Below are 26,915 nucleotides of genomic sequence, written 5' to 3' on the forward strand. Positions count from 1 at the left end.
GATGACTTCACTCGCTATGTAGCCAAGGATGAAATGAATTCCTGAACCTCCTGCGTCTGCCTCCCAAGTGCTGAGATAGCAGGCATACACCACCGTGCCAGGAAAAAAGTCAGTCTTTTAAATAAAATCCACTGTGGGTTCTAAAGATGAAGGGTTTAGAAGCTGATGTAGATGATACTATTTTATTTCAGGCAACTCAACAGTACAATTGCTTTTATTACCAGATAGATAGTCTTCCCAGCCTTGCCCCTCAAAGTAAGTTAAAAAGTAACGCTAACAGATGCTAATTGCTATGGTGTATCTCTATTTTTACTTTTGTTTTTTGGTTTTTTATTTGTTTGTTTGTTTGTTTCCGAGACAGGGTTTCTCTGTATAGCCCTGGCTGTCCTAGAACTCACTCTGTAGACCAGGCTGGCCTCGAACTCAGAAATCCGCCTGCCTCTGCCTCCCAAGTGCTGGGATTAAAGGCGTGCACCACCACCGCCCCGCTGTTTTTACTTTTATTTATTTATTTTTTAAAGGCTTTTAAAAATTTATTTATAATATGTAAGTACACTGTAGCTGTTTTCAGACAACCCAGAAGAGGGTATCAGATTTAAATATGGATGGTTGTGAGCCACCATGTGGTTGCTGGGATTTGAACTCATGACCTCTGGAAGAGCAGTCAGTGCTCTTAAGCGCTGAGCCATCTCTCCAGCCCTGTGTTTATTTTTAACTCCAAGAGTCGGATCCAGGAAACCAGTCCTTCTGGAAACTTGTCACCTTACCCAAGATTGGTCTTATAGCCTTCGTGATCATCTCTCTCAGCTCCTGCTTTGGCTTCCTGGACCCAACCCTGTCTCTCTTTGTCAAGGAGAAGGTAAGCACTCTGTTCTGCAACAGTGGCCTTGATTATGTGCCCTCAGGCTCCTTAGGGGAAGACATTTATCTGTGAGAAGGAGGTAGACAGGGAGCTGTACTCTGTGGAAGACTGTCTTCTCTCAGTGTTGCTCTTTGAGGGATACGACTCTGTGATCTGGAGTTGTGATCCATTAAAAAAAAAAAAAGAATCTTCTCCTAGAGTCCAATGCATTGTCTCCTTCTACCCCAGATCTTGCTCACGCTGTTCTAGGTCTGTGCCCTCTGTGCAGGCATCTTCCATGTTACCTACTAGAACACCTTTTCTCTACTTGTGTGAGATGTAATGAGGCATTAGAAGTGGTCACTAGGTCATTAGGTCACTAGGTCATTAGGTCACTAGGTCTTCTGATGTGAGTTGTTCTTCTCTCCCAGATGTACCCTGATCCACTTTCTTTTTAGCTATTTGATATTATCAGATGGCAATGGTCTATACTACAGACTAGAAGAAAGGAACCAAGAGCCTCCATTGCTGAAACATAAATGCTTGATTCATATTAATTATTTTGCTTTTCACAGTGACATACCCCCTCCTGTACGGACCCTGACCCCCAGAAATCATACCTATGGCTAGGATCCAATAACATCCTTTAATAAGTTCTGTGTATGAACTTTTTCTTGTATGCATAAAATTTGTGAATTACTACATATGAAAATGTAACAGTTTGTAGAAATCAAATGATATGTTAACACCAAATGCTAAAAAATATAACTTCTAGAATTTCTGATAGAAGGTTGGAATTTTTTTCCTCCTTAGAAAAAAGTATTTTTCGTGTACAAAATAAGAAAAAATTAAAGGGAAAATTTTATTAAATTTTACTTCTTTTACTTATTCACTTTACATCCCGTTCACTGCCCCTCCCTGTCACCTCCTTCCACAATCCTTTCTCCATTCTTCCTTCTCCCTCACCCCTCCCTTTCTCCTCTGAGCAGGTGGGGGTCCCCCTGGCTATCCCCCCAACCCTGGCACTTCAAGTGTCTGTGAGGCTAGGAGCATCCTCTCCCACTGAGGCAGACAAGGCAGCCCAGCTAGAAGAACATATCCCATGTACAGTCAACAGCTTTTGGGATATTCCCCATTCCAGTTGTCTTGATTGATAGCTTGATTAGATAGAAAGGTGCCTAAGAAATAAGTATGGTGTGTCTCTGGGTAAGGTTACTTCCAGAGAGCACTAACTAGTTGGGATGCCCTGATGTTGGAGTATCATCCCAGAGATGGGGCTGGGATGAAACACAGGAAAAAAGGAGAAATCCAGTGAGCGCAGACATACTCTCTGCTTCCTGGCTGATAGCATGCAAGTTCTGTGTTCTTCTGCATCCTGCCCTCCAGGATGTTCTGAAACCATGAGCCAGAATGAGCTACAGTCTCTCCCTTTACACTGTTCCCTAAGCATAGCCATGGACAGCTAGCCACACACGGGTACTGTGGGAAAGGGCGATGTTTATTTTAAAGAGAGATGTACTGTTCAACTTAAACATGGTGTTTCTTTTCCAGTTCAGTTTATCAACTGGATATGTGGGACTGGTCTTCCTGGGTCTGTCTCTATCCTACACCATTTCTTCGCCGCTGTTCGGTCTACTCAGTGATAAGAAGCCTGTATGTACACTGAATTATACTTGAGTTGTTTTTTCATGTTTAGATCTGTAACAACTTCCCCAGAATTCTGAAGCTCCATTGCTTAAAGCTGACACCTTCAGCTGGCCTGAGAGAGAGAATCCAGTGTCTCTCCAGCCTCAGTTGTTGCTCTAAGTGGGCACAAGTTCAGTATTTCAGTGAAAACCAGTCTGATGATAAAACTCCTGCAAATGACGATTAGACTATGAGATTACTTGTTTTTTTGTTGTTGTTGTTGGTTTTTTTTGTTTTTTTTTTTGTTTTGTTTTTTTTTTTTTTTTTTCAGAGAGGGCCTCACTGTATGGCCCAGACTGGTCTGGAACTCGGTCCCCTTGCTTCAATCTTCCTTGAGCCAAGATCACCATCTGTCGTTAATAAGACAGGCCTGGCTTATATAGTACTTTCTAAAGCTTTCTTACTGACTCACTCAAAACAAAATAAAATAATGCAGAAGCCCCAATCCAAAGGCAGAGTCTTAGAAGTTCTTGGACTTGATCAGCTTGAGAAGCTGTTATAGGGAAATACTGACTTAGTGAGTCTGAAAGATGGCCCTGGAAATGTGTATCAACCCTTCAGTAACCATCCTGAGAAGAATCCCTTCTGCTCTTTCCTTCACTTTGGCCTGACCCATTCGATCTTCATGACTGATAGGCAGAAGCAACACCATTAATGGACTTCACATTCCCATGGCTACTTTGCAAGCCTTATTGCTTAGAGCTTGCATTTTTCTCTTTTTAGCTTTGCACATACATTTATCAAGACATATATATTATGGGGAATGGCTTAGTAACCCAAGTCTCAAAAGAATAATGTCTTTTTAAAAAAGATTTATCTTCATTTTTTGTTTGTGTCTGTGCACATGTATGTCACACATATGTATGGGTGACCTCAGAGACCAGAAACGGGCATTGACTCTCCTGGACCTGGACTTAGCAGTTGTGAGCTACCTGACATAGGCGCTGGGAACAAACTTGGATTCCCTGAAAGAGGACTAATACAGCTTTAGCAGTATGTGTATTAATATTTCAGCAATGACTTTGGCCGGGCGGTGGTAGCCTTTAATCCCAATACTTAGGAGGCAGAGGTGGGTGGATCTCTGTGAGTTTAAGGCCAGCCTAGTCTACAGAGAAGTTCCAGGACAAGCAGGGCTACAGAGAAAAACCCTACTTCTTTTTTTTGAAGAATCACCCCACCGCATGCCCAAACTTCAAAACAAAGCAAAACAAACAAACAAACAAAAAACAGTGACTTTGATTTGGAACTATATTGAAAGAACTTTTAACCACATCTCAAACAGTTGCCTTTGGAGCTAAGTGTGAAGACATAACCTTAAGCCAGGCATCACTGGTAGCAAATATTAATTACTCCAGCTCCTGAAAGGCAGGATGACCACGGTTATTAGTTCAATGCCAACCAGGGCTATATTGCAAGACTTTGCTTTAGAAAGAAAGACATAGGCAGGTTCTTAAGTGTTTGTAATGGTTCAGGATGTGTAGCCCCTTTCCTACTGGACTTCTTTCTATGTTCATCCTAGAAAATATTCTCCCTGCCCTTAAGCTTATTATCTACCAATTTTCTCTAAATGTAAACTTCATTTGCTTCAGTGGATTTGGATTTTTTGAATGTTATTACTGTAGTTTTTTAAAAAATGTTTGATTACAGAGGATCTTTTGGTTTAAACTTTAAATTCTTTTTCTTTACCAGAATCTAAGGAAATGGTTTCTGGTTTTTGGAAACTTAATCACAGCTGGGTGCTACATGCTCTTAGGACCTGTACCCTTTCTGCACATTAAAAGGTAACTTTTCTTGTTCTCCATGTTTTTGGAGAAATAGTAATTATTTAACTTTTTAAATGGCTTGGTACTGTGGGCATTGCTATTTAAACAATGACCTTGACTTAGGACTGTACTGGACTGTTTGCTTGACTAACAGAGCCTTATATACTAGAAGTTGGCAGTTCTCTAAGCAAATCTTAACACATGAAATCTTTATCAAGTGAGAAAACTGTTAATTCTTATCTATAAAGTGTGTGTTTGCTTGTTTGTTTTAAGCTGAGCCTGGCTTTGAACTTATCTTCCTCTGGACTCTTCTCAAATGCTAGGATTATAAACCTGCACCATCTTATCTGCTTTCTCCTGTGTTTCAATTGCACAGTTGTTTGGAATAATTTTAAAATAGATTTATTGCTGACATTCTCTGTTTAATACTTAAGAGAATACAAGTTTTTTAAATTCTTTTTTCTCACTCACCAAGAGGGGAGGGGGACTGAGGCTTTTATTGTTTTCAGGCCATTCTTAGCATGTAGTGGTTGCTCATTAAAGTTTATTTGTTATAATTTATTTATTTAAATTTATCAAAACAAAATTGAGCCTCTTAGGCTTTTTCACATACTTCTAGAATGAAACACAGCATCACAGGACGGGGGTGATTTTGGAGTCTTTTGAACCTGGATTTGAATTTTGGCCTTGCCAACTGATAGCAGAACTTGAACAAATCATTTAACTTCCAAAAGCCTAAGCTTTCTTGTCTACAGAAAGAAACCAGGGCCAGCAACATGGTTAGCATACTAAGATACTTGCTGTAAAGCCTGGAAACTTGAGTGAATTCTCCAAGATTTAACTCTGTTACAAGGTGAAAGGAGGAAGCCAACTCACACTTGTTGCCCTCTGACCTCTACACACACTTCGTCATACCTCCCTTCCAAAATAAAAAAATACGATTAAATTTTTTAAAAGGAACTAAAGCTAATTAATACAGACATGACAAGAATTAGATGCATGTCTGTCAAGTACATAGATAAAGCCCCATAACAAATAACAGTTTCTCATTTCTTCTTTTGCCTCTCCCTTCTTTCTCGTGTTTATTGAGATGAGCAACAGCATTGGCACTGAGAGGATGTTGTTATGGTGAGCTGGCCAGTGGTTACAGATATGTAGTATGTATGACTAACCACATGTATGTGGAATGTGTGACCAAAAGTGACTTTGGATGATGCAGGAGCTGCATTTGTAGCAGAGGTCTAAGGCACTAGCGTGAGTTCTCCCTGAGTGCCGTGGGACAAGGTGAAGAAGCCCAGCCATTTGTGCATCTCACTCTGGGATCCTGCCATCCTGGGATTTAAGTTTGTGTCTCTTAAAATACTAATGTCTTGTTTCCCCCACATTTCTCTGTAGTCAGCTCTGGCTTCTCGTGCTGGTGTTAGTTATAAACGGCGTCTCTGCTGGAATGAGCATCATCCCGACCTTCCCAGAGATGCTCAGTTGTGCATAGTAAGTCTCTCGGTTGTCTGAAGAGCTGTGGTGTGATGGGCATGGGGGTGGGATTATCAATCTCACCTCAACTGTTCAGTCCCATAGGATGTTTGCCCAATAGTAAATTCTCATGATTTTATAGTATGTAAATACTGGGATACAAAGTATATAAGTAATAACGAGTCATACTGGTGATAGCATAGTGACAACATGCTAGGAGGCAGAGTAGGTAAAGGGCTTGGCTTGCTGTATGTCTCGGTAGTGTGGGGTGTGTGTGTGTGTGTGTGTAATTTTTAAAATCCAGAGCCAAATGGAGAGGTTTCAGTGTTGCCTCTGTTGATTTGTGACTGGAGGAGAACCATACAAGAGCATCAGGTGACCAGCCTTCTGTCCTTGGCCATTGTTCCTTGTATAGTGGGCGTGTTCACGAGCACCGAGGTCTGCGATTATGCCGGCATTGCTCAATGATGCACAGAGGACAAAGAGCAGGTTCTGCATTTTCTTAGAGCAGCCTTTGTTCTCATCATCCTATTTCAAGAATTTCTCAATTATATTCTTAATTAGCATTTAATGTAAATGGGTTATAATTCTTACTATTATATAGATGTAGCTAAGTTATTTTATGAAGATGCCTTCAAATTTGATTCACATTTTTTTTTGCTTTTTTTTTTTTGGTTTTTCGAGTCCTGGCTGTCCTGGAACTCACTCTGTAGACCAGGCTGGCCTCAATTTTGCTAATTTTTGAGATTATAATATCATTATATTTCATCCTTCCCTTTATTTTCTCCAAAGCCTCCCGTATTCTCCAAGTCTTCTCCAATCCAGTTTCTTTTTTTTTTCGTTGTTATTGCATACGTGTATGCATTTGTTTACACATATGTTCCTAAACTTAGTCATTATCTATGATGTTACTGGTATGTGTGTTTTCAGAGATGACCAATTGGCACTGGACAAACAATTAGTGTGCTCTTCCCTGGGGAGAGCCACCTCACCTGTTCCCAACTTTCTTCAGCTACCTATGTTCCTTGTGTGGGATTGATGTCTGTTTTGTGCTGGTAATTGAACCCAAGGCCTTGGGCAAGCTAAGACGCTTGTATACTACCACTGAACTACTTCTCTGGCTCCCAGACTCATTTTTATATTTACAAATGGAATGTTCTTATCTTAGTTTCTTTGTATGATACTTGGTTTATCTTAATGTATCTGTCAGACAATGTTTCCATACAAGTTTTCCAGTTTTTCTTTCCATGATGGATTATGTCCATGTTTCTCTCTACAGTGCAAATGGGTTTGAAGACGGAATAAGTACACTGGGACTCGTATCTGGTCTTTTTGGTGCCATGTGGTCAGTTGGGTAAGTGAATCTATTTGCTCCTGAGAAGGTATTGTCTCTAAGGTACAGGTGGAAAACTGAAACACCAAGAAGGCACATGTGGTTCTCTAAGGCAAAAAAAGCTCACCCAGGCAGAGCAAGAATTCTAATTCACACTGTGTGACTCCAAGTCTAGTAAGTCAGCAGACCAAACCAAGATACCCTCATGAACCGTGCTTTGGGTGATACTTAAAAGTTTCTTTAGCGGTAGCATAGCTCAGACTTTTAAAATGCATTCCTCTATTGATCCACTTGCTTGTTTGCTTATTTATTTACTTTCTACTATACCTTACACTGTAATGTGACACATACAGAGTCCATAACTACGTACTGAACTGACTCAGATATTGAGAGTAGAAAGAAAAGTAGACAGTGACATGACTGAGCAGGTAAAGCCTGGAGACCTGAGCTCCATCCCGAGAGCACACATAAAGATGGTGAGCAGAAGGGAACCAATTCCACAAGGCTGTCCTCTGACCTTCTTATGGGTGCTGGCCTGTGTAATGCATCCCCCACACCCACGGCAGAAGGGTTCTTTTAAGCTGCTGTTGTTACTGTTATGTAGCTCACCAACTTCAGCAGCAATTTCACTTTTACAAATCATTATTCTCTCTTTCTCTCTCCCTCTCTCCCTCTCCTTTTCCCTCTCCCTCCCCCCTCTCTCTTTCTCTCTCTCTTTTCCTACCCCCTTCTCTCAGCACTGGATCTGGGGAATCAAAGTAAAGACCTTACACTCTGTGAACAAGTGCTCTAATACCGAGTCATACCCAGGTCTAGGATTCTTTTATGCCCAGGAATCGCTCTGTTTGCTCAGCTTTTGTTGTTCTAGTTTAAGGAAGACCAGTGACTATGTGTCCTGCATTTTTTAAAAAGAACTATTTGTTTATGTATGTATGTGAGTACACTGTAGCTGTCTTCAGACATAGCAGAATCCCACTACAGATGGATGTGAGCCACCACGTGGTTGCTGGGAATTGAACTCAGGACTTCCAGAAGAGCAGTCTTAACCGCTGAACGACCTCTCCAGCCAGGGCATCCTGTATCATTTTTGCACTGTTAGCTATTCACACATTCTTCTCCCCACGTTAGTGCTTTCATGGGACCTATCCTGGGAGGATTTCTGTGTGAGAAAATTGGTTTCGAGTGGGCAGCAGCTATACAAGGTGTATGGACTCTGCTAAGTGTGAGTAACCAGGGATGTGTGGGGCTTTCTTCCATTTTCTTACATTTTGGAGACACTAGCCTTGGGGGACTTACTTTGATAGTGTATTTCATTGCATTAAAGGGTGTTGCGATGGCCTTATTTTATCTCTGGGAGGACTCAGCAACAAGAAGAAGGTATGTCATCAACTGCTGGACTTTTTTCCTCTTAAATCAGCTCATGAGAGTAGAAAAGAAGTATCATTTTCCATCCTGCTTGCTATTGAATTTCAAAGCATCCTAAGCCTCGTTATTTGACAGACAGGTCCAAGGAGGTTCTTGAGTTGAGATGTAGATACTTAGTGTTTAGTTTTCTTTTGAGGCAGAGCTGGGAGTTGAGACAGGGTTTCTCTGTGTATCCTTGGTTGTCTGGAATGCACAACGTAGAACAGGCTGGCCCTGAACCCTGGCCTTAAACTCAGAGATCTTCCTGGCTCTGCCTCCCTAGTGCTGGAATTAAAGGTCTGTACACAGTTGCCACCACCCGCTGTGTTTGTTTTTCTTAACAAAACCAGTACTGTTGTTTTTTTTCTGTACTATAGATCTAAAGCTCAGAACATCCTTGGCACAGAGGAGGAACAAGCTGCTCTCTTGCCCAACGACACCTAGCCGCCTCACAAGCTCTGGATTAATCCAGATGGAGAGACAGCCTGGAGGAGCTTCCTGTGTGCCAAGCAGAGATCCCTGCTTCCTGTACTCGCACCCTGGAAGTGTCAAGCTGCTTTTACATGACCTGGAGCCAGGCTGTGCTTCCTGTAGTTCTGAAAAGCTGGCTCACCAAGGCAGCCCATTGGAACATCTAGGACTAGGAAAAAGGGTAAACCAACAGAAGCCAGTGTTTCTAAAAGACTGACCTTGCCTGTCAGGTGTTTTCATTGCCTGGTTTTGCTTTCTTATTCTTGTGTTCACTTTTCACTCCGAGTTCACAGATGCTATGAATGTACCTCTTAAAATCGATTAGTGAGAAAAATGAAGCTATTTAATTCACGTTGAACATATAAAATAAAACAGATAATTTTATGAAATCAGTTTCAAAAGATGGCCTTTCTCTGCCTGCCTGCACTGAAGTTTGTACTCATCAAAAAGGCAAAATTCCTGCCTGTCATATAAAAACTCCAGAGCATTAGCTCAAAGTTTTTCTAAAAGTGTTTGCATGGCATGTCTAAGAAAAAATGATGAACGTACTTGGGTTCTTTGACATTTCTTGTCATGATCTGGGCTTATACACATTATTTGCATAGCATTGTTTGTTTATGATCTTAGCACATCTTTGTTTTAGTCCCATGATTTGTTTGCTTATTGTATTTACTAGTCTTCATACTCCTGGGTGTTCCATTACCAGGCTGGGCAACACCTACCTATACCCAGCCAGGCAAGAGCCAGGTTCTCCATGTTGGAGAAATACTCCAACTTCACAAAAAATCCTTGCTGCTACTTGAAGTTAGAATGTCAACTCCTGACTCATTTTCATAATGTAGTAGCTACATTTCCTTTATAATTAAATAATAAATGATCTTTGACTATTATATTCATTCAAAATGCTTTTGAAACAATGTTTCAAGTATCTCAGGGGAACCTGGAACTCACTGTGTAGCTGAGGACAACCCTGGACTCCTGATCCTCCTGCTTTTAACTTCCCCAGTGCTGGGATTAGCATATATGCACCACTACACAGGGTACTGATTGAACCCTGGGCCTTGTGCATGCTTGGCAAGCATTCTACCAACTGGTTTATGGGCACAATCCCTGAAATATCTTCTGAATTCTTTCTCAGGATCAACCTTGCATAGATAGGTACCAGGGATATAATCAATACCCTTATGCAACATACACCAGTGGAAAGAGAAAGAGAGAATGAACACCAGAATTTATAACTCATAAAGATGATCAATAAAAGAACAAATCGTGGTACTGTTGTTGATTTTGAGGTGGAAGTCTCTCGACTTCAGGTACCAAAGCTTAAAAATAAAAACTTCATTTTCAGAGCAGTCAGAGAGGCAGCCAGTTTGGGATCTGAACATTTTTGTTTTTTGGAGTTTTTTTTGTTTGTTTTTGTTTTTGTTTTGTTTTGTTTTGTTTTGTTTTGTTCTTTTTCGAGACAGGGTTTCTCTGTGTAGCCCTGGCTGTCCTGGAACTCACTCTGTAGACCAGGCTGGCCTTGAACACAGAAATCCGCCTGCCTCGGCCTCCCAAGTGCTAAGATTAAAGGCATGTGCCACCACTGCCCAGCGGATCTGAACATTTTTAAAGGATGGAAATACAAAGCAAGGGGGTAGATGGACCTAGCTCCAGTATTATCCAATTGTATTTCAACATTATGGGTTAAGCCAGGGAGAAACTGTTGGAAACTGGGACAAATCCAGGGCACCTGGCTTCAAGATCCTTAATTCATTCTTCTCAACTTTAGTTATGGAGCTCATGTGATCTCTCAGCTCCCTGCCGTGATAGTCTCATCCTTCTGGAAGCACAAGCCAAAATAATCTCTTCCATAAACTACCATGGTTTTATATATATTTTGTTTTGTTTTTTTTTTTAATTTTTATTTTTTTACAGCAACAGAAAAGTAAATAATACAGATTATAAATAATTGAGGATTAAAACATTTTTTTTTCTTAATCCTAAAAAGTTCACAATAAAATTGGGCACCAAAAAAGTAAAATGTACTCAACCTCTGTATTTCACTAAATATTTCAGACAGTGTCCCATCCTGCTGCATAGCAGAACTGCTCCTCCAGCATCTGGATCTTGGCAGCCATGTACTCATCCTAATCAACCAAGAAAAGAAAAGACAATAAACAACAGTTACAGCTTCCTGCCACACAATTAACTTAAAAGCCCCCTGAGAGATTTATAAATACAGTCTCACTTTTTTAACCCTAAAATAATTAGGCTTCATTGTTTTGATTATCATGTCTTTAAAGTAAAGCTACAAGTGACAACAGTGGTATGTGTTGTCCAAACTGCAAATGATTTGTTTTTACTGATTATTAAAATTTTATATGTTCACTGTACTTTCTCAAAAATTGACACATAAAAAGAAAATGTTTTACTCTATATAGATGATTAACTGACAACATGATATACTAGATACTTATATATTTTTCACAATTCTCAATATTTCTATCAATGCTGAGATAAACTAAAATATATTAAATTGTTCTGTGCAAGAATATTTACTTCCTCAGGAAAAAATCCTTAATAGTAAAATAAACTTTAAGAGTTAGAGTTTATGAACAGTGAAAATACAGTTGGTGTATAAAGTCACATGTTATACCTGAAGCCATATCATAAAATAAAAATAACAAAAATTATCTAGACATGTAAATATCTTTAATCATTAAAACACACCTATTTCCCAGCCATCATTCTCTGCTTGCTTCCTGCAACACTGCCTCATGGTGGATGGAATGTCTGTATGGGGAGAAAAAAATAAGTCAATTTTATACCATAATGTACTCTTCATTGATTTTCTATCAAGGGAAATAGGAAATTTGAAAATTTAAATGTCCAATTAACACAAGACAAAAGATTAATGCCAAGTAAACCTTATCAAAATGCATTATTCTTAGGTTGCTTTATCAGTTCAATCTGTCCAGAGAACATCCTCGCTACAATTTAAGCCTCATATGTAAACACTTTTCAACTTTTCATCTGGGTCAGAGGGGTCGATGGAGAAAGAATCTATGCCCTCCTGAATAACAACACTTAACAGTCACTTTGCATAAAACATCAATAAATCCAACATTACAGTCACCTACTTTTTTACCACTAACTAGTTAAACAATCTACTAAAATATTCCCTTTATCATCTGACCTAAAATGGCTCCTAAACCGTGTCATGCTAGCCACTCAAGCAAACACACACACAGTATAACACATTCGCCATACAAATGCATCCCCCAAGAAGTTCATTAAAAGAACACATTGTAAGGGGCTGATTATCATGATAACAAATTTAATACATGAGGCTGAAATATAATACAGCAAGGGGGTATTACTGCAGCCCCATGCCAAGATGTACTCTTGAGAAATTACTAGATGCGAGAGGTCAGGTATAAGGAGGTTTACTGGGAGAAGGGAGAGAGGTGAGGCCTGTAGACTGGGTAAAGGCAGACAGATGAAGGCAGAGAAGGGAGGGGGGGCAGAGGACAAAAACACTGTCATTTGTAAGGCAACACTGTGCCATACAACACCATGATTACTAAATGCTGGCATGTCTCAAGCTTCAGGCTTAGGGACTAACTAGTAAGCCAGTTAAGTCATTGTTAGATCCAAAGAGGCACAAAGTCAAATTTTTCTAGCTACAAGTTAGGCTATCACTGCATTATCATTCATAAATACAATATTCACATAGCTTTCTGTAATTATATGTTTATATCAAAGATTATTATATGAAATTTTACATACACTATCAAAGTCAAATTGGCTTTGGTAAGATTTATGAGAATCTTTAAAACATATTTTATCAACACACATGACTCTTAGTTTTTGAAATGACCTTTGATTTGGTTTTTCTTCCCGACATTTGTATTAATGACATCATATATATATACTAAATATATAAATATATATAAATTACTAATTCTGCGGACAGAAGAGTTTTGCTTCTAAACTTGCTCTAGGCATGTGCAAGGGTGTTCAGTGGTGTCCTCATTATGAAGCCCAGAATTTCCATGCTTCTCTTAAATTCTCCTTAAGTAGCTTATTTGCTAGTCCTAAAGATTTCATCCCTTAAGAGTCAAAGGAATTCCTATTACAAAATTACTGGTTCAAAATTCCGAATCTATACACCTCCTTTTAAAAGCAAATGACTTGAGAATTCTGTTAATGTGTATGTCACAGTCATTAAATGTAACTATATGCAGTCATATGAATGAGAATGTCCCCACAGACTCAGATATTTGGACATTTGTCATCTGGTGGTGCTATTTGGAAGGGATTAACAGGTATGGCCTTGCTGGAGGAAGTAAGTCCCAGGAGGTGAGCTTTGAGAGGTTGAAGACTGTTGTCATATCCAGTCTGCTCCCTCTACTTCCTGCTTTGTGGCTGAAGATGTGAACTGTCTGCATTTTGCTCCAGCTGCCATGTCTGCTGCTTGCTGCACTGCTTCCCATCATGATGTCTATTAATCTGTAAACAAACTTACTCTCTCATGGGAAAAGGAACAGGAAGGTTGCTTCCTCAGGTTTACAGCTTACTTGGCAGAACACCAGGATTCTCTGCTTGAGAAAGTATGCTTCCTCAGTCTCAGTCAGCTGAGAATGACAAACCCTAGGTTGCCTGGAAGCCAGTAAGCTGGGAGCAGTCTCCTCATTCCATTTCTCTACAAAAAAGTAAAATGTAGCTTCAAATTTAAAGCCAGGTAGTACACCTATAATTTCAGTGTCTGGGAGATAAAATGAGAATCAGGAGTTCAGGGCCAGGCCCATTTACATAATGAGCTCAAGATCAGCCTAGACTACAGGAACACAGTCTCAGTTATAAGTTAATAAATAAATAAGAAATAGCAATTTGTTTGATAACTCATTTAAGAGCACCTTATGCTCACTAAGGTTCCTGCTGTGAAAAGGCAGTGAGAAAATCCTTACTGATGGTGTAGTGAGGAGGGTAGACAGGTCTGACACTGAGATAGATGCTAAGACTATGGATATGGATCAGCACTTGCCTGCCATTCAAGAGGCGGTGGGCTTGGTGTCAATACTGAAGAAAAAACACAAAACCAAGCAAACCCCATAGGAAACTAAAACTGTGTTTTCTATACAAAATTGTCCCAAGGCAAAGACGCCTCCCAAGTAGTGGAAATTAGTTAAGAATCAGAGGAGAAAAAAATTTACAAAGATCTGCTACTTCTCCCCAAATGGGATTCTTTCCCCTCTGAGAATAGCCTGTCAACTCCAGAGGAGGGGCTGAAAAGTGGGCCATGTTTTTAACATACACCATACTAAATTAATGAGAACTGGAGTCTAAGAATCTTCCAAATATACTGATCTCTATATTAGGTTGTTAGTATCTTAGAAAAAAGAACAAAACTAGAAGTAAACAAATCAAGTTTCCCAGAAATTAGCCCCTAACTCTGTTATAAGTCTGTATGCAGCTCAGAACACACACCACCAGACCAAACAGTTCCAAAGGGGAGGGTTTATTCAGGAGATAGAGCAAACATGGGCGGGGGGAGAAATAGAAGAAGATGGAAGAAGAGAGCGAGGTCAGGGGGTTCCACCTGTTTTATATGGGTGGTGACATATCCTCTCCTAGGCAAAGGTGAGGTAGCCAGGTGGATTCTGGGAATGTATGGCAGTTGCCTTAGCAACAATGTGGGGGTTGCCTAGATGTGGTGTCACCGGGTTCCGGAGCCTGATACCAACAACCTCACATTAGTTTATCTGTGAAGTGGACTGAAGTAACCCTGGCAAGAAGCAACTGGCTAGAGCAACTGTATTCCACTATGACAGCACATTTACTTTACAGTCAATTTACAAATACAACTGTGACACACACACAAAAAATAAACTATACAAGTAAGAGCCACCTAAGAACAAAATTAGTGGGTAGAGAACTTTAGCCTTTTCAATAACCCTGCTATGTTCAAGGAGATAAAACAAATCTGTTTTAAGTTCAAGCCAACAGAGGCTAGCTAGCAATACAACCAGAGCCTATCTCAAACACACAAATAACCAAAATAAGTAAGTGCAAGTGCCTCTGAGTGATGTTTAATCAATCCAATTACTGTAATCATATCCAGATGTAAAGTGCTACCTTACCTTCACTTAGAGTTACAAGAAAAATTTGTTAGCTAAAACAAATATACAATGAGTTAATTGGTGTGCACATTTAGTCATATGACATAACTCATGTGACACAAATGCAGAGAAAGCAACCTGTGGCTGCTCAAGGATAAGCTGAGATAAGCTTGGTGTGAGCCCACTCCTATCTCTCTTCTCAGGACCTTTTCCCTTACCTTAACCATCAGTTTTCTACTTAGTTACTTACAATTGAGGACATTAAGTACAGTGGAATCCAGGGACATCTGTATTTAAAGGGGTTTCTCCAGAAGAAAATCAATGGGACATTCTTTTAAATGAAGAGAGTTAGTGAAACTGGGATATCACATGCAAAGAAAGGTAGACCATTAGCTTACACTATATATAAATAGTAATTCAAAATTGATTTTAAAATGGACTTAAACATAAAACCAAAACTATTGAGCTCTAGAAAGAGAAAATAGGTGACTATTTGGCAGTGGACTTGGCAATATTTCTTGGTTATGGTATGAAAAGCACAAGAACAAAAAAAAATAGATAAACTAGAAAATATTCATATTTAATACTGTGGAAGCAGAAGGGGTCCATGACAGATATCAACTGGAACAAAGGAGTAGGAGCTGGAGGGAGGCATGAACAAATGATAGATATGCATGAAACTTCTGTGATAAATCCCATGAGTTTGTATGCTAACTAAAACTCATAATTAAACTTCTGGGGAGAAAAAATAAAATACTGGAGCTGAAGAGATGATTCAGCACTTAAGAACATTTGCTTCTCTTGCACAGGACCAAAGTTTAGTATCCAGCACCCACAAGGAAGCTTGGAACCCTCTGTAACTCCAGTTTCAGGACATCCAACATTTTCTGCCCTCTACATGCATGCTGTAAATATACCTTTATGTAGACAAATACTCATATGCTGAATATCATAATTATCACTACTCAAATCACCCTGCTGGTGGCAACAGCACACAATCCTCGCCACCCACCAAAATGCTCTGGATTTACAAATGAAAGACACACACACACACACAGAGAGAGAGAGAGAGAGAGAGAGAGAGAGAGACAGAGACAGAGACAGAGACAGAGACAGAGACAGAGACAGAGCCTTCTATTTAATATACTTTAAACAGCACAATATCTGGGTACACTGAACCAGTCCTTTGTTTCAGCTGGATCATGTCACAAAGCAGGCTCAGCAGGCAGTCTGTTCTTCTAGGTTCTTGTAGGAAGCTCCAAGTGTAAACAAAGAGGCTGACTTCACCTAGGTGTTAAGGTCCTGTGTGGCATGCAAGGTCTGTTCAGTCTGCTCAAGGCTGGGGAGGGCACAATGAAATATTATTTAGACTTAGGAAATTTAATAAATGCAACAACATAATTATGAAAATATGCTAAGAAAAAGTGCCAGTTTCTACCATCCCACTCAGACCAGATACTTCAAGTACTAAAGAGAGACTGAAAATAGGACACTGTGTTTTGGGACTGGGGGTAATAACAGAAGCATCTTAGGTCAAGATGAAAGGGATCTACTGATGAATGGTGGTAATGTCTGTTGCACACTGTAGTAATGTTACTGAACATACTGTGTAAAAAATGGTTTGGACCAGAGATGGATGAGCAGCCAAGAGCACTAGCTTCTCTTTCAGAGGACTGTGGTGGGCTCTGTTGCCAGCACCCACATGGTGATTTGCAACTCCAGTACCAGGAGTACCCAATGCTGTCTTCTAGCATTTGTGGTTACTAAGCATGAATGTGGTGCAGAGATATACAAGCACACAAAACACTTTTACACATAAAACTTAAAAAAAAAAAAAATCAAAGTGTGTTCATTTTTGCATTTTAAGCACTTTATTGCTTTACCACAGTTTTAAATACTGTATTCAATGGCTGAAAATTAAAAGCATGAATCAGAGACTGGCCAATAAGAGACTAGGGAGCACAAAGCTAGGCAGAGTCATCCTTTCCATGAAATGTATGCAATAGGGCCTATTAATTTTTTTTTTCTTGGGATCAGGGACAATAAGAGACAAAACATAAAAGCAGTTTACAAAGATCATGTTCAACACTCAGAAATGGTTAAATAAATGGAGCACAAATCCACAGGCCTAAGAGAATTTTGAGACTGCCTGGACTGTTATTTTGCCCATAAAAGGTAAATGTAAGCATAATGTTTTTGTACACTGTGTAGTGTTTACCCTTGGGTTACTCAAATGCTGATTTCTCTGCCTTCCCATCTTGTTTCAATCTAGATGGCAGGACTGTAATGCTTTATACCAAGAATCTCCTGTCCCAGGTTTGTGTAAACAATTCTTGATGTGTTTATAAAAAGATAAAGAGATAAAGAGAGTATGTTCTGTGAAGGTGTAAAGAGGTAGGGGGAAGAGGATGTCTCAGCGGGCCCATGCGGAGACATCTCTTCCCCTGAGGGACCAGCCACACACTGTACCACTATAGTACAGAACAGAGTTTATTCAGGGCATGGGGAGGGGAGCCAGGAGGGTAGTAGAGGCAGAGAGAGAGAGAGAGAGAGAGAGAGAGAGAGGATTAGAGGCCAGCTATGAGCACGTGGGAGAGGGGGGACAGAAAAGGGAAAGGGGTGAGGAGACAGAGAGAGCAAGAGGCAAGAGATCAAGAGAGAGAGAGGAGGGGGAACAAGCAGCCCCTTTTATAGTGGGCCAGGCCTACCTGGCTGTTGCCAGGTAACTGTGGAGGTGGAGTTTAGACAGAATACTAACAACCCCAACACAGAAATTAAATTAACTGTTTTACAAATGGGTGCTTTCCACCAAGAAATTTAGCATCTGTCTGTAGTAGACACATTAGTAGTCATATTTTTAATAGAACTAAGAAAGAAAATAGGCCCTAAATACAAGGTCCACCTAGACTAATTCCAACTATTCCATGTGCCTGAAAAGTAAAGACACAAAGACAGAGAGTCAGCTTGGTCCTCAGTCACTGACGTTAAAAATCAGTCAGCTAAGTCTAAGTCTGATTTCATTAAAGGACAGAGTTAAACCTGACCAACTCTACAGTCTACTATCATTCTATACATTCCTTTATCTAAACAAAACAACAACAGAAAATCTTTCACTAGCTCCTCTATTTACAGTATTGAGTGATCTTTAAGAAAACCAAGGTTCATGTCCAGTACCTTTATGCAGACTAACAACCACCCGTAACTGCAGTTCCATGGGATCAGATACCCACTTGTGACCTCCACAGGCACTAGTGCTACAGACATACATGCAGGCAAAATACCCATACATATAAAATTAAAATAATTTTGAAACTCCCTTAACAGATTTATACAATTCTAATGTATACATAAAAATAAAAACAAAAAGCTTTTAAGACAATAAGTGTATTATGAAACTTCTATGCTTTTCCAAAAGAGAGAGAAAGAGAGAGAGAGAGAGAGAGAGAGAGAGAGAGAGAGAGAGAGAGAGAGAGAGAGCTGTCTGTCCAGGACAACACATGGCTGTTCATTAAAAACTTTATTGAAGAAGAGGTCTGGCTCTTGTGTTGGGATGGCGGCTCACATCAGGATATACCACACCAGGCCAAAGCAGTTTCACATGGTAGATGTTTCATTAGGGAAGAACAGAGACAAAGAGAAGACAGAGAAGAGACAAGAAGAAAAAGGGTCAAAGGTGGGGAAAGGTTTGCCTTTTATCTAGGCTGTGATGTAGGCAGTTCCCAGGCTGAGTGTGAGGACTGGGCTCCAAGAAGGTATGCACGGTTGTCATAGCAACAGATGTCACCTATGTGTGACATTCCTGAGTTTGGAGCCAGTTTGCCACACTGGCCTTTGGGATTACTTAGAAAATATTCTACACATCCTTAGAATTTGCTATTACACATTCTTTTGAATTACATTAATAATATGATCTGTGGCACTAACTTCAGGCCATGTATTTACAACCTCCTGAAGGCCTACAAAATAATGGTCAACCATGCTAGTTGTCATTTTATCTAAAGTGTTCCAATCCAATAAATACTCTAAATAACAAAGCTTCCTGGAGTCCTGCATAAAACTGTCAAAACTCTACTCTGAAAGAATAAACAAAGTTCCCCTATAGAGCTCTTCTATGTGCCACATGAACATATCTCTTCCCTTGGATAATTTTCATCTGTGCGCTCTCACTATAATAAATCCAAGTATAAACACAAGACCTTTCACAAGTTCTCTGAGCTCATGCAGAGACTTACTGAACCAAAGAGTGGTACTGATGATCCCCAAACTCGCAAATGGCATTAGAAAGAGGATGTTCCACCTCACAAACCTCCCATTCCTTTCCAAAATAACAAGGCTATCTAGACCAAAACCAAACAAAAAATGGCATTGTCTTCTAATTTCCTATCTTTCCTTCACATTTCCTACATCTTTAATAGGATACAGAGTTGGCGAATGTAAATTACATTTCCTAGGTTCCTCTCAAATCAAGAGCATGCATGTGACTAAGATCTGGCCGGTAACATATGAACAGACACCATAGGCAAAATGTCTGCCTCTGCCATATTCTTCTTTATTTTTACCCTCCCTAGTAACTGAGGATCAAATTCCTGTATTCTTACAGAAAGCTGATTAATTAAATATCAAGAATGCATTTGTAAAGTGTCGTCCAGTGTTGGAAATTGGTGCTAATGCTTTGTCTTATTTCAGCTTCCAAAAAGCTGCACTTCCAGACCTGAGGGTTCCTTCCCCGACTGGCTTTGGATGATAATAAAGAGTTGCCATACAGCCAATGGCTGGGCAGAAAGACAGAGGTGGACTTTTAGATTGTGTGGGCAAGGGACTGGGGGAGAGAGGGGAAGAAGAGAATCGAGCTGCAGGAAAGCATCCTACAATGTAGGTGGGAAGGGAATAGGACCCTATGGGTGGGGGTTGCCCAGAAAATAACAGGAAAGGAAAGATAAAACATAAATTTAAAAGGTATTAAACCAGGGATACGGGAAAGAAATGTATGCTAGCTGTCAGGAGGATTAGTAATGTCCAGCCATTGAACTTAGTCAAGGCACATCAAAATTAGCTGGTGTGTGTGTGTGTGTGTGTGTGTGTGTGTGTGTGTGTGTGTGACAAGTGAGGGCCCCATTAACCTGAACACAGGGGATACACAGGCCAATTCAGTTTATTCAAAGTTTCAACTTCTTTTAAAGGCAAAGCAGAATAAAAAACTTCCCACAGTTTCTAGTTCTCACCAACTGCTGTTTCACTAGCAATAGCTTATCTTGGCTCAAAGTGACCCAGACCTCCTTGCAGACTGAGAAAGCTGTCAGCATCCAACTCGGAGATGTGCTAGATGTGATGTGTTGTCTAATTAAGCTATAAACAAAGTCTCTCATGACAAAATGACCACGAAGCCCACTTCCTCGGGTGTGCAGCTCACTTGGCAGAACCCCGGGATCCTCGGCTTGAGGCAGTGGACCTCCTCGGTATCTCAGTCTGCTGAGAATGACAGAACCGTCCTAGGGTGCAGCTAGCCAGCTAGGAGCAGTCTCCTCATGCCATTTCTCTACCGTAAAGTACAAGTTTCTACTGTAATCCCTAGAGAATGGCTAAGCAAACAGAGGAACCTGTGGCCCTGAACAGCCAGAGAAATGTTGCTCTCTGTGGATTAGCTGCCTACCTCTGGACTACCACAGGCAAGAGGAAAGTCTCAATATTGTTTGCATTGAATCCACAGTCTTTTCCAATAGCTTAGCCTGTGCCCTAATAAATAAACTTAAGAATATTTAATAATTTTAGTATTAGTAATTTATTCCACATTTCAGCTACATAATTCAGACTGTGCCTAAAAGAGAAAAATGAAACAAAGTACATTCTTACTAATCTCAGATGTAAGAAGGATGGAGTTTAGAGAATTATACAATCCTTGTTGTATAAACCTTCAAGTTCCTCTTAAACCTTGAGTGTGATCAAGCAAGACTAAACCAGAAACCAACAATCTGGTTCACTTTTCTACTAGACTCAAGTACAATCACATACGACACACATATCAATAAGACATGTTTTGTCCACTTCTGCTCTCATGGAAAGCCATGGGGCCAGATACTTCAGTCCAAACACAAGAAGCAAATTACAATAATAACAACAACAACAATAACAAAACCTGGTTTGGTGGCACATACTTGTGCTGGGGAGACAGAGACTCCATGTCCTCCCTAGTGTTGGTATCATGCTCCAAACCTAATGATATCACACCTAGGTGACCCCCACATAGTTGCCAAGGCAACCACCATTCATTCCCAGAATCCACCTGGATACCTCCCTCCCTTACCTGAGAGAGGCTACATCACCACCCATATAAATAATAGACAGAGGCCCCTGACCTCTCTCTCTTCTTTCTCTTCTTCTCCCCCCCCCCCACACACCTTTGCCCTATCTCCTGAATAACCCCAGTTGGAACTATGTGGTCTGGTGTGGTCTGTTCCAAGCCACATGCAAACGAATATCACCTAGCCAGCCAGCCAAGCCTACCTGTCCAATTCCAAGCCAATGAAAAATTCTGTTTTACAAAAAATGGTGGACGGCACCTGAAGAATAACACCCAAGCTTGTCTGTCCTCTGGCCTCCATACATGTAAGTTCACATATGCAGAGCCACAGGATCAAACTACCCTGTAAAAGGTTTTTCATGAGCCAGTAAGATAGCTCAATAGCTAAAGGTTTTTGTGGCCAAGCCTCGTGTAATCAGTTCAATACCTGGAACCTACACAGAAACCTGACTCCTACCAGATGCCTCTGACCTCCATTTGTTGAGTTTAGTCTGTCACTAGGTATTGTAATGCTAACTGCAGGCCCCCAAGGCCTGATTGTCCCAGAGACAAGAGAGTCTACACATAAACCCAAGTGATACTATGTGATGTTGCCCCCAAATTATTTCTGACTGCTGAATAGAGATGCCAACAGTCAATACCTGGGCAGAAGACACAGAGACAGGTTTTAGCATTCCAGGACTTCCCCAGCATCAGAGAAGAACCAGGAGGGGAGAAGAAGATAAAGGGAGGAAGCTGCCATAGTTAGGTGAGTCGTAAAATAATGACCATGTGGGTTGGCTAATTGGAGTTAAAAGCAGCCCAGACAAATCATGGCAAATTATATAGTGGGATTATTGGCTGGGATAGAGACATAACAGCTAGAGGATCAATATCTGCTCTTATGCTAATTAAGGCTTATTGTAAATATAAAGGTTGTATGGGTCTTTTATCTGAGAACTAAATGGCCAAAGGCAGGGTAGAACCCCTGAGTTGGGATTTATAATTTCTACAACATCCACATATACAACTCCTGCTCACTCACACACACAAAAATAATAAATGTAATTTTTAAGATTTATTTATTATATGTATATAAGTATACTGTAGCTATTTTTAGACACACCAGAAGAGGACATCAGATTCTATTACAGATGGTTGTGACCCACCATGTGGTTGCTGAGAATTGAACTCAGGACCTCTAGAAGAGTAGTCAGTGCTCTTAACTGCTAAGCCATCTCTCCAGCCCAATAAATGTAATTTTTAAAGAGGGTTAAAGCACTTGTCATTAAGCATGAGAACCCAAGTTCTATCACCAGAACCCCTGTGGTAAGACAACCTCCCCACTCATTGTCCTCTGACCTCCATATATGCACACGAACACATATAGACATACATACACAGAATAAAATAAGGTCATTATAAATTACTTACTTTATTTATTTATTAAAGGTTTTTCCCATCATCTCTTCTTGACCCAGACTCACTTCTGTCTTTGGTTGACATAGCTCATTCCCCACATCTACCTCTCCTTCCCTCAGGCCTATCATGCTTGCATGTTTTTCTCCTCCCTTAATGTCCACCGGGCTGCATCCCTCCCTTCCTCAGTCTCGGTAATAGCCTCACGCCTCCACAATGGCGCTCCTCCCCTGCACCTCGCTTCTCTAGCGCGCCCTGCCCCCATCCTCTGAGTGACTGGGCCAGCTGCATGAGAGCTGCTCGCATTCAGTATGCAGTGTACAGGGGCTGCTAGGGCAGAGAGCTAGGTGACCTAGTCCCGGTCCTCCAGCCCAGTTGGGGATGGCATAGCCTTGTGGTCCCTTGCTGGCTGGCAAAGGAGGCCTCTGTGGTATTCAATCTGAGACTCCATTGTTATTGCCATAATCTTTATTGTTGGAATACTCAAACATGAAGCCAACCAACTCCTCTCCTAAAGTTCAACACTTTCGTTCCTCCACCTTAGACGTCTGAAAAGAGTTTGCAAGCACTTAAACAATCAGTACTCTTTTCAAAATTGACTTTGCAAACCTGATGTTCCTGCCCCCCAGAAAGACAGGAGATATTCAAATAAAATCGCTCTCAGTCTCCCTCTTTTCTGCTCTCCTTCATAAATTCAACTTCGGTATTCCATCCCCATCCCTAGAAAGCTGCATGTTTCTCTGGACCCACACGGAAAAGATAGATACAGCTTAATTTCAGGAGTTACAGAGCTCCTAGATGTACCACCAGCACGTCATGTCATGAAATGCCAAAGGGAAGAAAAAAAGAAAGAAAGAAACTGAAGATTTGGGGAATTGTTATTTTTAAAACTGTCTCTACACACCAGTTATTTCCACTAAGAAAATTGACAAAGTTTATTTTTGAGACTGAAAAATGCACACATTCGAACACAGTTCACAAAAATTCATTATAACCCAATAATTAGTCATAGCATACTTTCTGTCCACACTCACTGTACCACGTCTTTGTGCCAGTGGATGAACACATTGATTTCTTGTGTTCAAAATACATTTAGCATGCTGAGAGAGGCAACGGCTGCAGGATAGGTTCAGAGCTACCATCTGAGAGTAATCTTTGGGGGGCATAGCTAGAACAAGTCAAGAAAGTAATAATGTGAGCTGAATAATTAGTTGTTAGGTAGAAAAACGCCAGAGCAGCATGTGCATGGGCAGAGACTGAACGTCAGGGAACATTCTAGAAACTGTGAAGCATGAAGCAGAGAGTGGCATAGTCTGTCAGGACCAGTATATTCAGACAAAGGAAGCTGGAGAGGCAAATGGAGGATGGGAGAATGAAGGTCTTATAAGGTTTGCAGATCTATTTTGCCTATGCTCAGAATGAGAAATCAAAGAAAGGGTTAAACAATAAAAATAGCTTAGAAATTCACTCTGAAGGCAGCCATGAGAGATAATAAAATAAAGGACAAAGTCATTTTAAAGGAGAAGTTTAAATATATGAAAGTTCAGAGCAGAGATGGTTCATCTCTGTATACATTGAAGTCATCATATATCAGGGCTGGAGGGAAGGGTTGGTGGGTCAAGAATTTGCTACACAACCATGAGCAACTGAATCCAGATCTGTAGCACTCACATAAATGCAGGGCAGGGGTGTGTGCTTGCCTGCAGTCCCAACTCTCGTGAAGTACAGTCAGGATTTCCAGAGAAGCTGAGTAGTCAAATTGCTAAATAAGTGACTGGAGACAGTGACTCAAGAAATCATTTTGATAGGAAAAGGGGGCATGGGATAGGGGTTTTCTAGGGAGGGGAAATGGGGAAAAGAGATGGCATCTGAAATGTAAATAAAATATCCAATAAAAAAAAGAAATCATTTTTGATGACATTATTTCAATCTTCTTGTATCTGTTGAGGCCTGTTTTGTGACTGATTATATGGTCAGTTTTTGAGAAGGTACCATGAGGTGCTGAGAAGAAGGTCTATTCTTTTGTTTTAGGATGAAATGTTTTATAGATATATGTTGAATCCATTTGGTCCATAACTTGTGTTAGTTTCAATGTGTCTCTGTTTAGTTTGCGTTTACATGATCTGTCCATTGCTGAGAGTGGTGTGCTAAAGTCTCCCACTATTATTGTGTGAGGTACAATGTGTGCTTTGAGCTTTAGTAAAGTTTCTCTTATGAATGTGGGTGCCCTTGCATTTGGAGCATAGATGTTCAGAATTGAGAGTTCTTCTCGGTAGATTTTTTCCTTTGATGAGTATGAAGTGTCCTTATCTTTTTTGATAACTTTAGGTTGAAAGTCAATTTGATTTAATATTAGAATGGCTACTCCATCTTGTTTCTTGGGACCATTTGCTTGGAAAATTGTTTTCCAGCCCTTTACTGTGAGGTAGTGTCTGTCTTTGACACTGAGATGCATTTCCTGTATGCAGCGAAATGATGGGTACTGTTTATCCAGTCTGTTAGTCTATGTCTTTTTATTGGGAAATTGAGTTCGTTGCTGTTTAGAGATATTAAGGAATAGTGATTGTTGCTTCCTGTTATTTTTTATGTTATTTTTATGTTTGTTTGGCTATCTTCTTTTGGGTTTGTTGAAAGAAGATTACTTTCTTGCTTTTTCTGGGGTATAGTTTCCCTCCTCATGTTGGCATTTTCTCTCTATTATCCTTTGTAGGGCTGAATATCTGGAAAGATATTGTGTAAATTTGGTTTTGTCATGGAATATCTTGGTTTCTCCATTTATGGTAATTGAGAGATTTGCTGGGTATAGTAGCCTGGGCTGGCATTTATGTTCTCTTAGGGTCTGTATAACATCTGCCCAGGATCTTTTAGCTTTCATAGTCTCTGGTGAGAAGTCTGGTGTAATTCTGATAGGTCTGCCTTTATATGTTACTTGACCTTTTTCCCTTACTGCTTTTAATATTCTTTCTTTCTTTGGTGCATTTGGTGTTTTGACTATTATATGACAGGAAGAATTTCTTTTCTGGTCCAATCTATTTAACTTGTGTAGGCTTCTTGTATGTTTATGGGGATCTCTTTCTTTAGGGTAGGAAATTTTTCTTCTATAATTTTGTTAAGATATTTACTGGCCCTTTAAGTTGTCACTTTTTTCTATACCTATTTTTCTTAAGTTTGGTCTTCTCATTGTGTCCTGCATTTCCTTGATGTTTTGGGTTAGGAGCTTTTTGCATTTTGCATTTTCTTTGACTGTTGTGTCAATGTTTTCTATGGTATCTTCTGCACCTGAGATGCTCTCTTCTATCTCTTGTATTCTGTTGGTGATGCTTGTGTCTCCTGATCTCTTTCCTAGGTTTTCTATCTCCAGGGTAGTCTCCCTTTGTGATTTCTTGATTGTTTCTACTTCCATTTATATGTCCTGGATGGTTTTGTTCAATTCCTTCACCTGTTTGTTTGTTTTCCTGTAATTCTTTAAGGAATTTTTGTGTTTCCTCTTTAACACCTTCTATTTACCTATGTTCTCCTGTATTTCTTTAAGAGAGTTATTTATGTCCTTCTTAAAGTCCTCTATCATCATCATGAGATGTGATTTTAAATCAGTCTTGCTCTTCCAGTGTGTTGGGTATCCAGGACTGTGGTGAGAGAACTGGGTTCTGATGATACCAAGTAGCCTTGGTTTCTGTTGCTTATGTTCTTGCCCTTTCATCTTGACATCTGGATATTTCTGGTGTTAGCTGGTCTTGCTGTCTCTGACTATAGCTTGTCCCTCCTGCAAGCCTGTGTGTCAGCACTCCTGGGAGACTAGTTCTCTCTGGGATGAATTTGGGTATGGAGCACTGTGGCACAGTGTCAGCTCTGGGGTGCAGATGGAAACCAGATGTTGAGCAAGCTTACATACTAAAATGATGACTGTGAAAAAGTGCTTTTCAAGAGTTATAATAGAACCCAGAAGAAAGAATTTATATAAGCTATTTTGGTGACTATTACTAATTCTTACAGAAGCAGAAAAGCTAGTATATGATACTAAATTGTTGGATGGACAGTACAACAACCACTTTCCCTCACTTAATACTAATTTTCTGGAAGTTAAGTGTAATATGTTAGCATATTTTTAATGTCTGAAGCTTTCATTTATGAAGACTTCTTGCTA

General features: G+C 40.2%; 1 protein-coding gene across 5 annotated transcripts in view; it reads left to right on the forward strand.

The window, feature by feature from the left end:
- Slc18b1 (solute carrier family 18 member B1) overlaps nt 1-9,360 on the forward strand; it is a 38,455-nt gene extending 29,095 nt beyond the window's left edge. For 3 of the 5 annotated variants that reach the window (XM_076928126.1, XM_076928129.1, XM_076928130.1), the window contains 8 exons: nt 723-859; nt 2,393-2,494; nt 4,217-4,308; nt 5,686-5,781; nt 7,043-7,117; nt 8,225-8,318; nt 8,421-8,473; nt 8,878-9,360. In XM_076928126.1, coding sequence (XP_076784241.1) covers nt 723-859; nt 2,393-2,494; nt 4,217-4,308; nt 5,686-5,781; nt 7,043-7,117; nt 8,225-8,318; nt 8,421-8,473; nt 8,878-8,944 — 716 coding nt within the window. In that variant the 3' untranslated portion in view covers nt 8,945-9,360. The remainder of the gene's footprint in view (nt 1-722; nt 860-2,392; nt 2,495-4,216; nt 4,309-5,685; nt 5,782-7,042; nt 7,118-8,224; nt 8,319-8,420; nt 8,474-8,877) is intronic. The other 2 variants (XM_076928127.1, XM_076928128.1) reach the window with 2 other exon arrangements.
- The last annotated feature ends 17,555 nt before the right edge of the window (nt 9,361-26,915 follow it).

This window comes from Arvicanthis niloticus, chromosome 30 (assembly GCF_011762505.2).
Source record: "Arvicanthis niloticus isolate mArvNil1 chromosome 30, mArvNil1.pat.X, whole genome shotgun sequence".
Classification (NCBI taxonomy): domain Eukaryota; kingdom Metazoa; phylum Chordata; class Mammalia; order Rodentia; family Muridae; genus Arvicanthis; species Arvicanthis niloticus.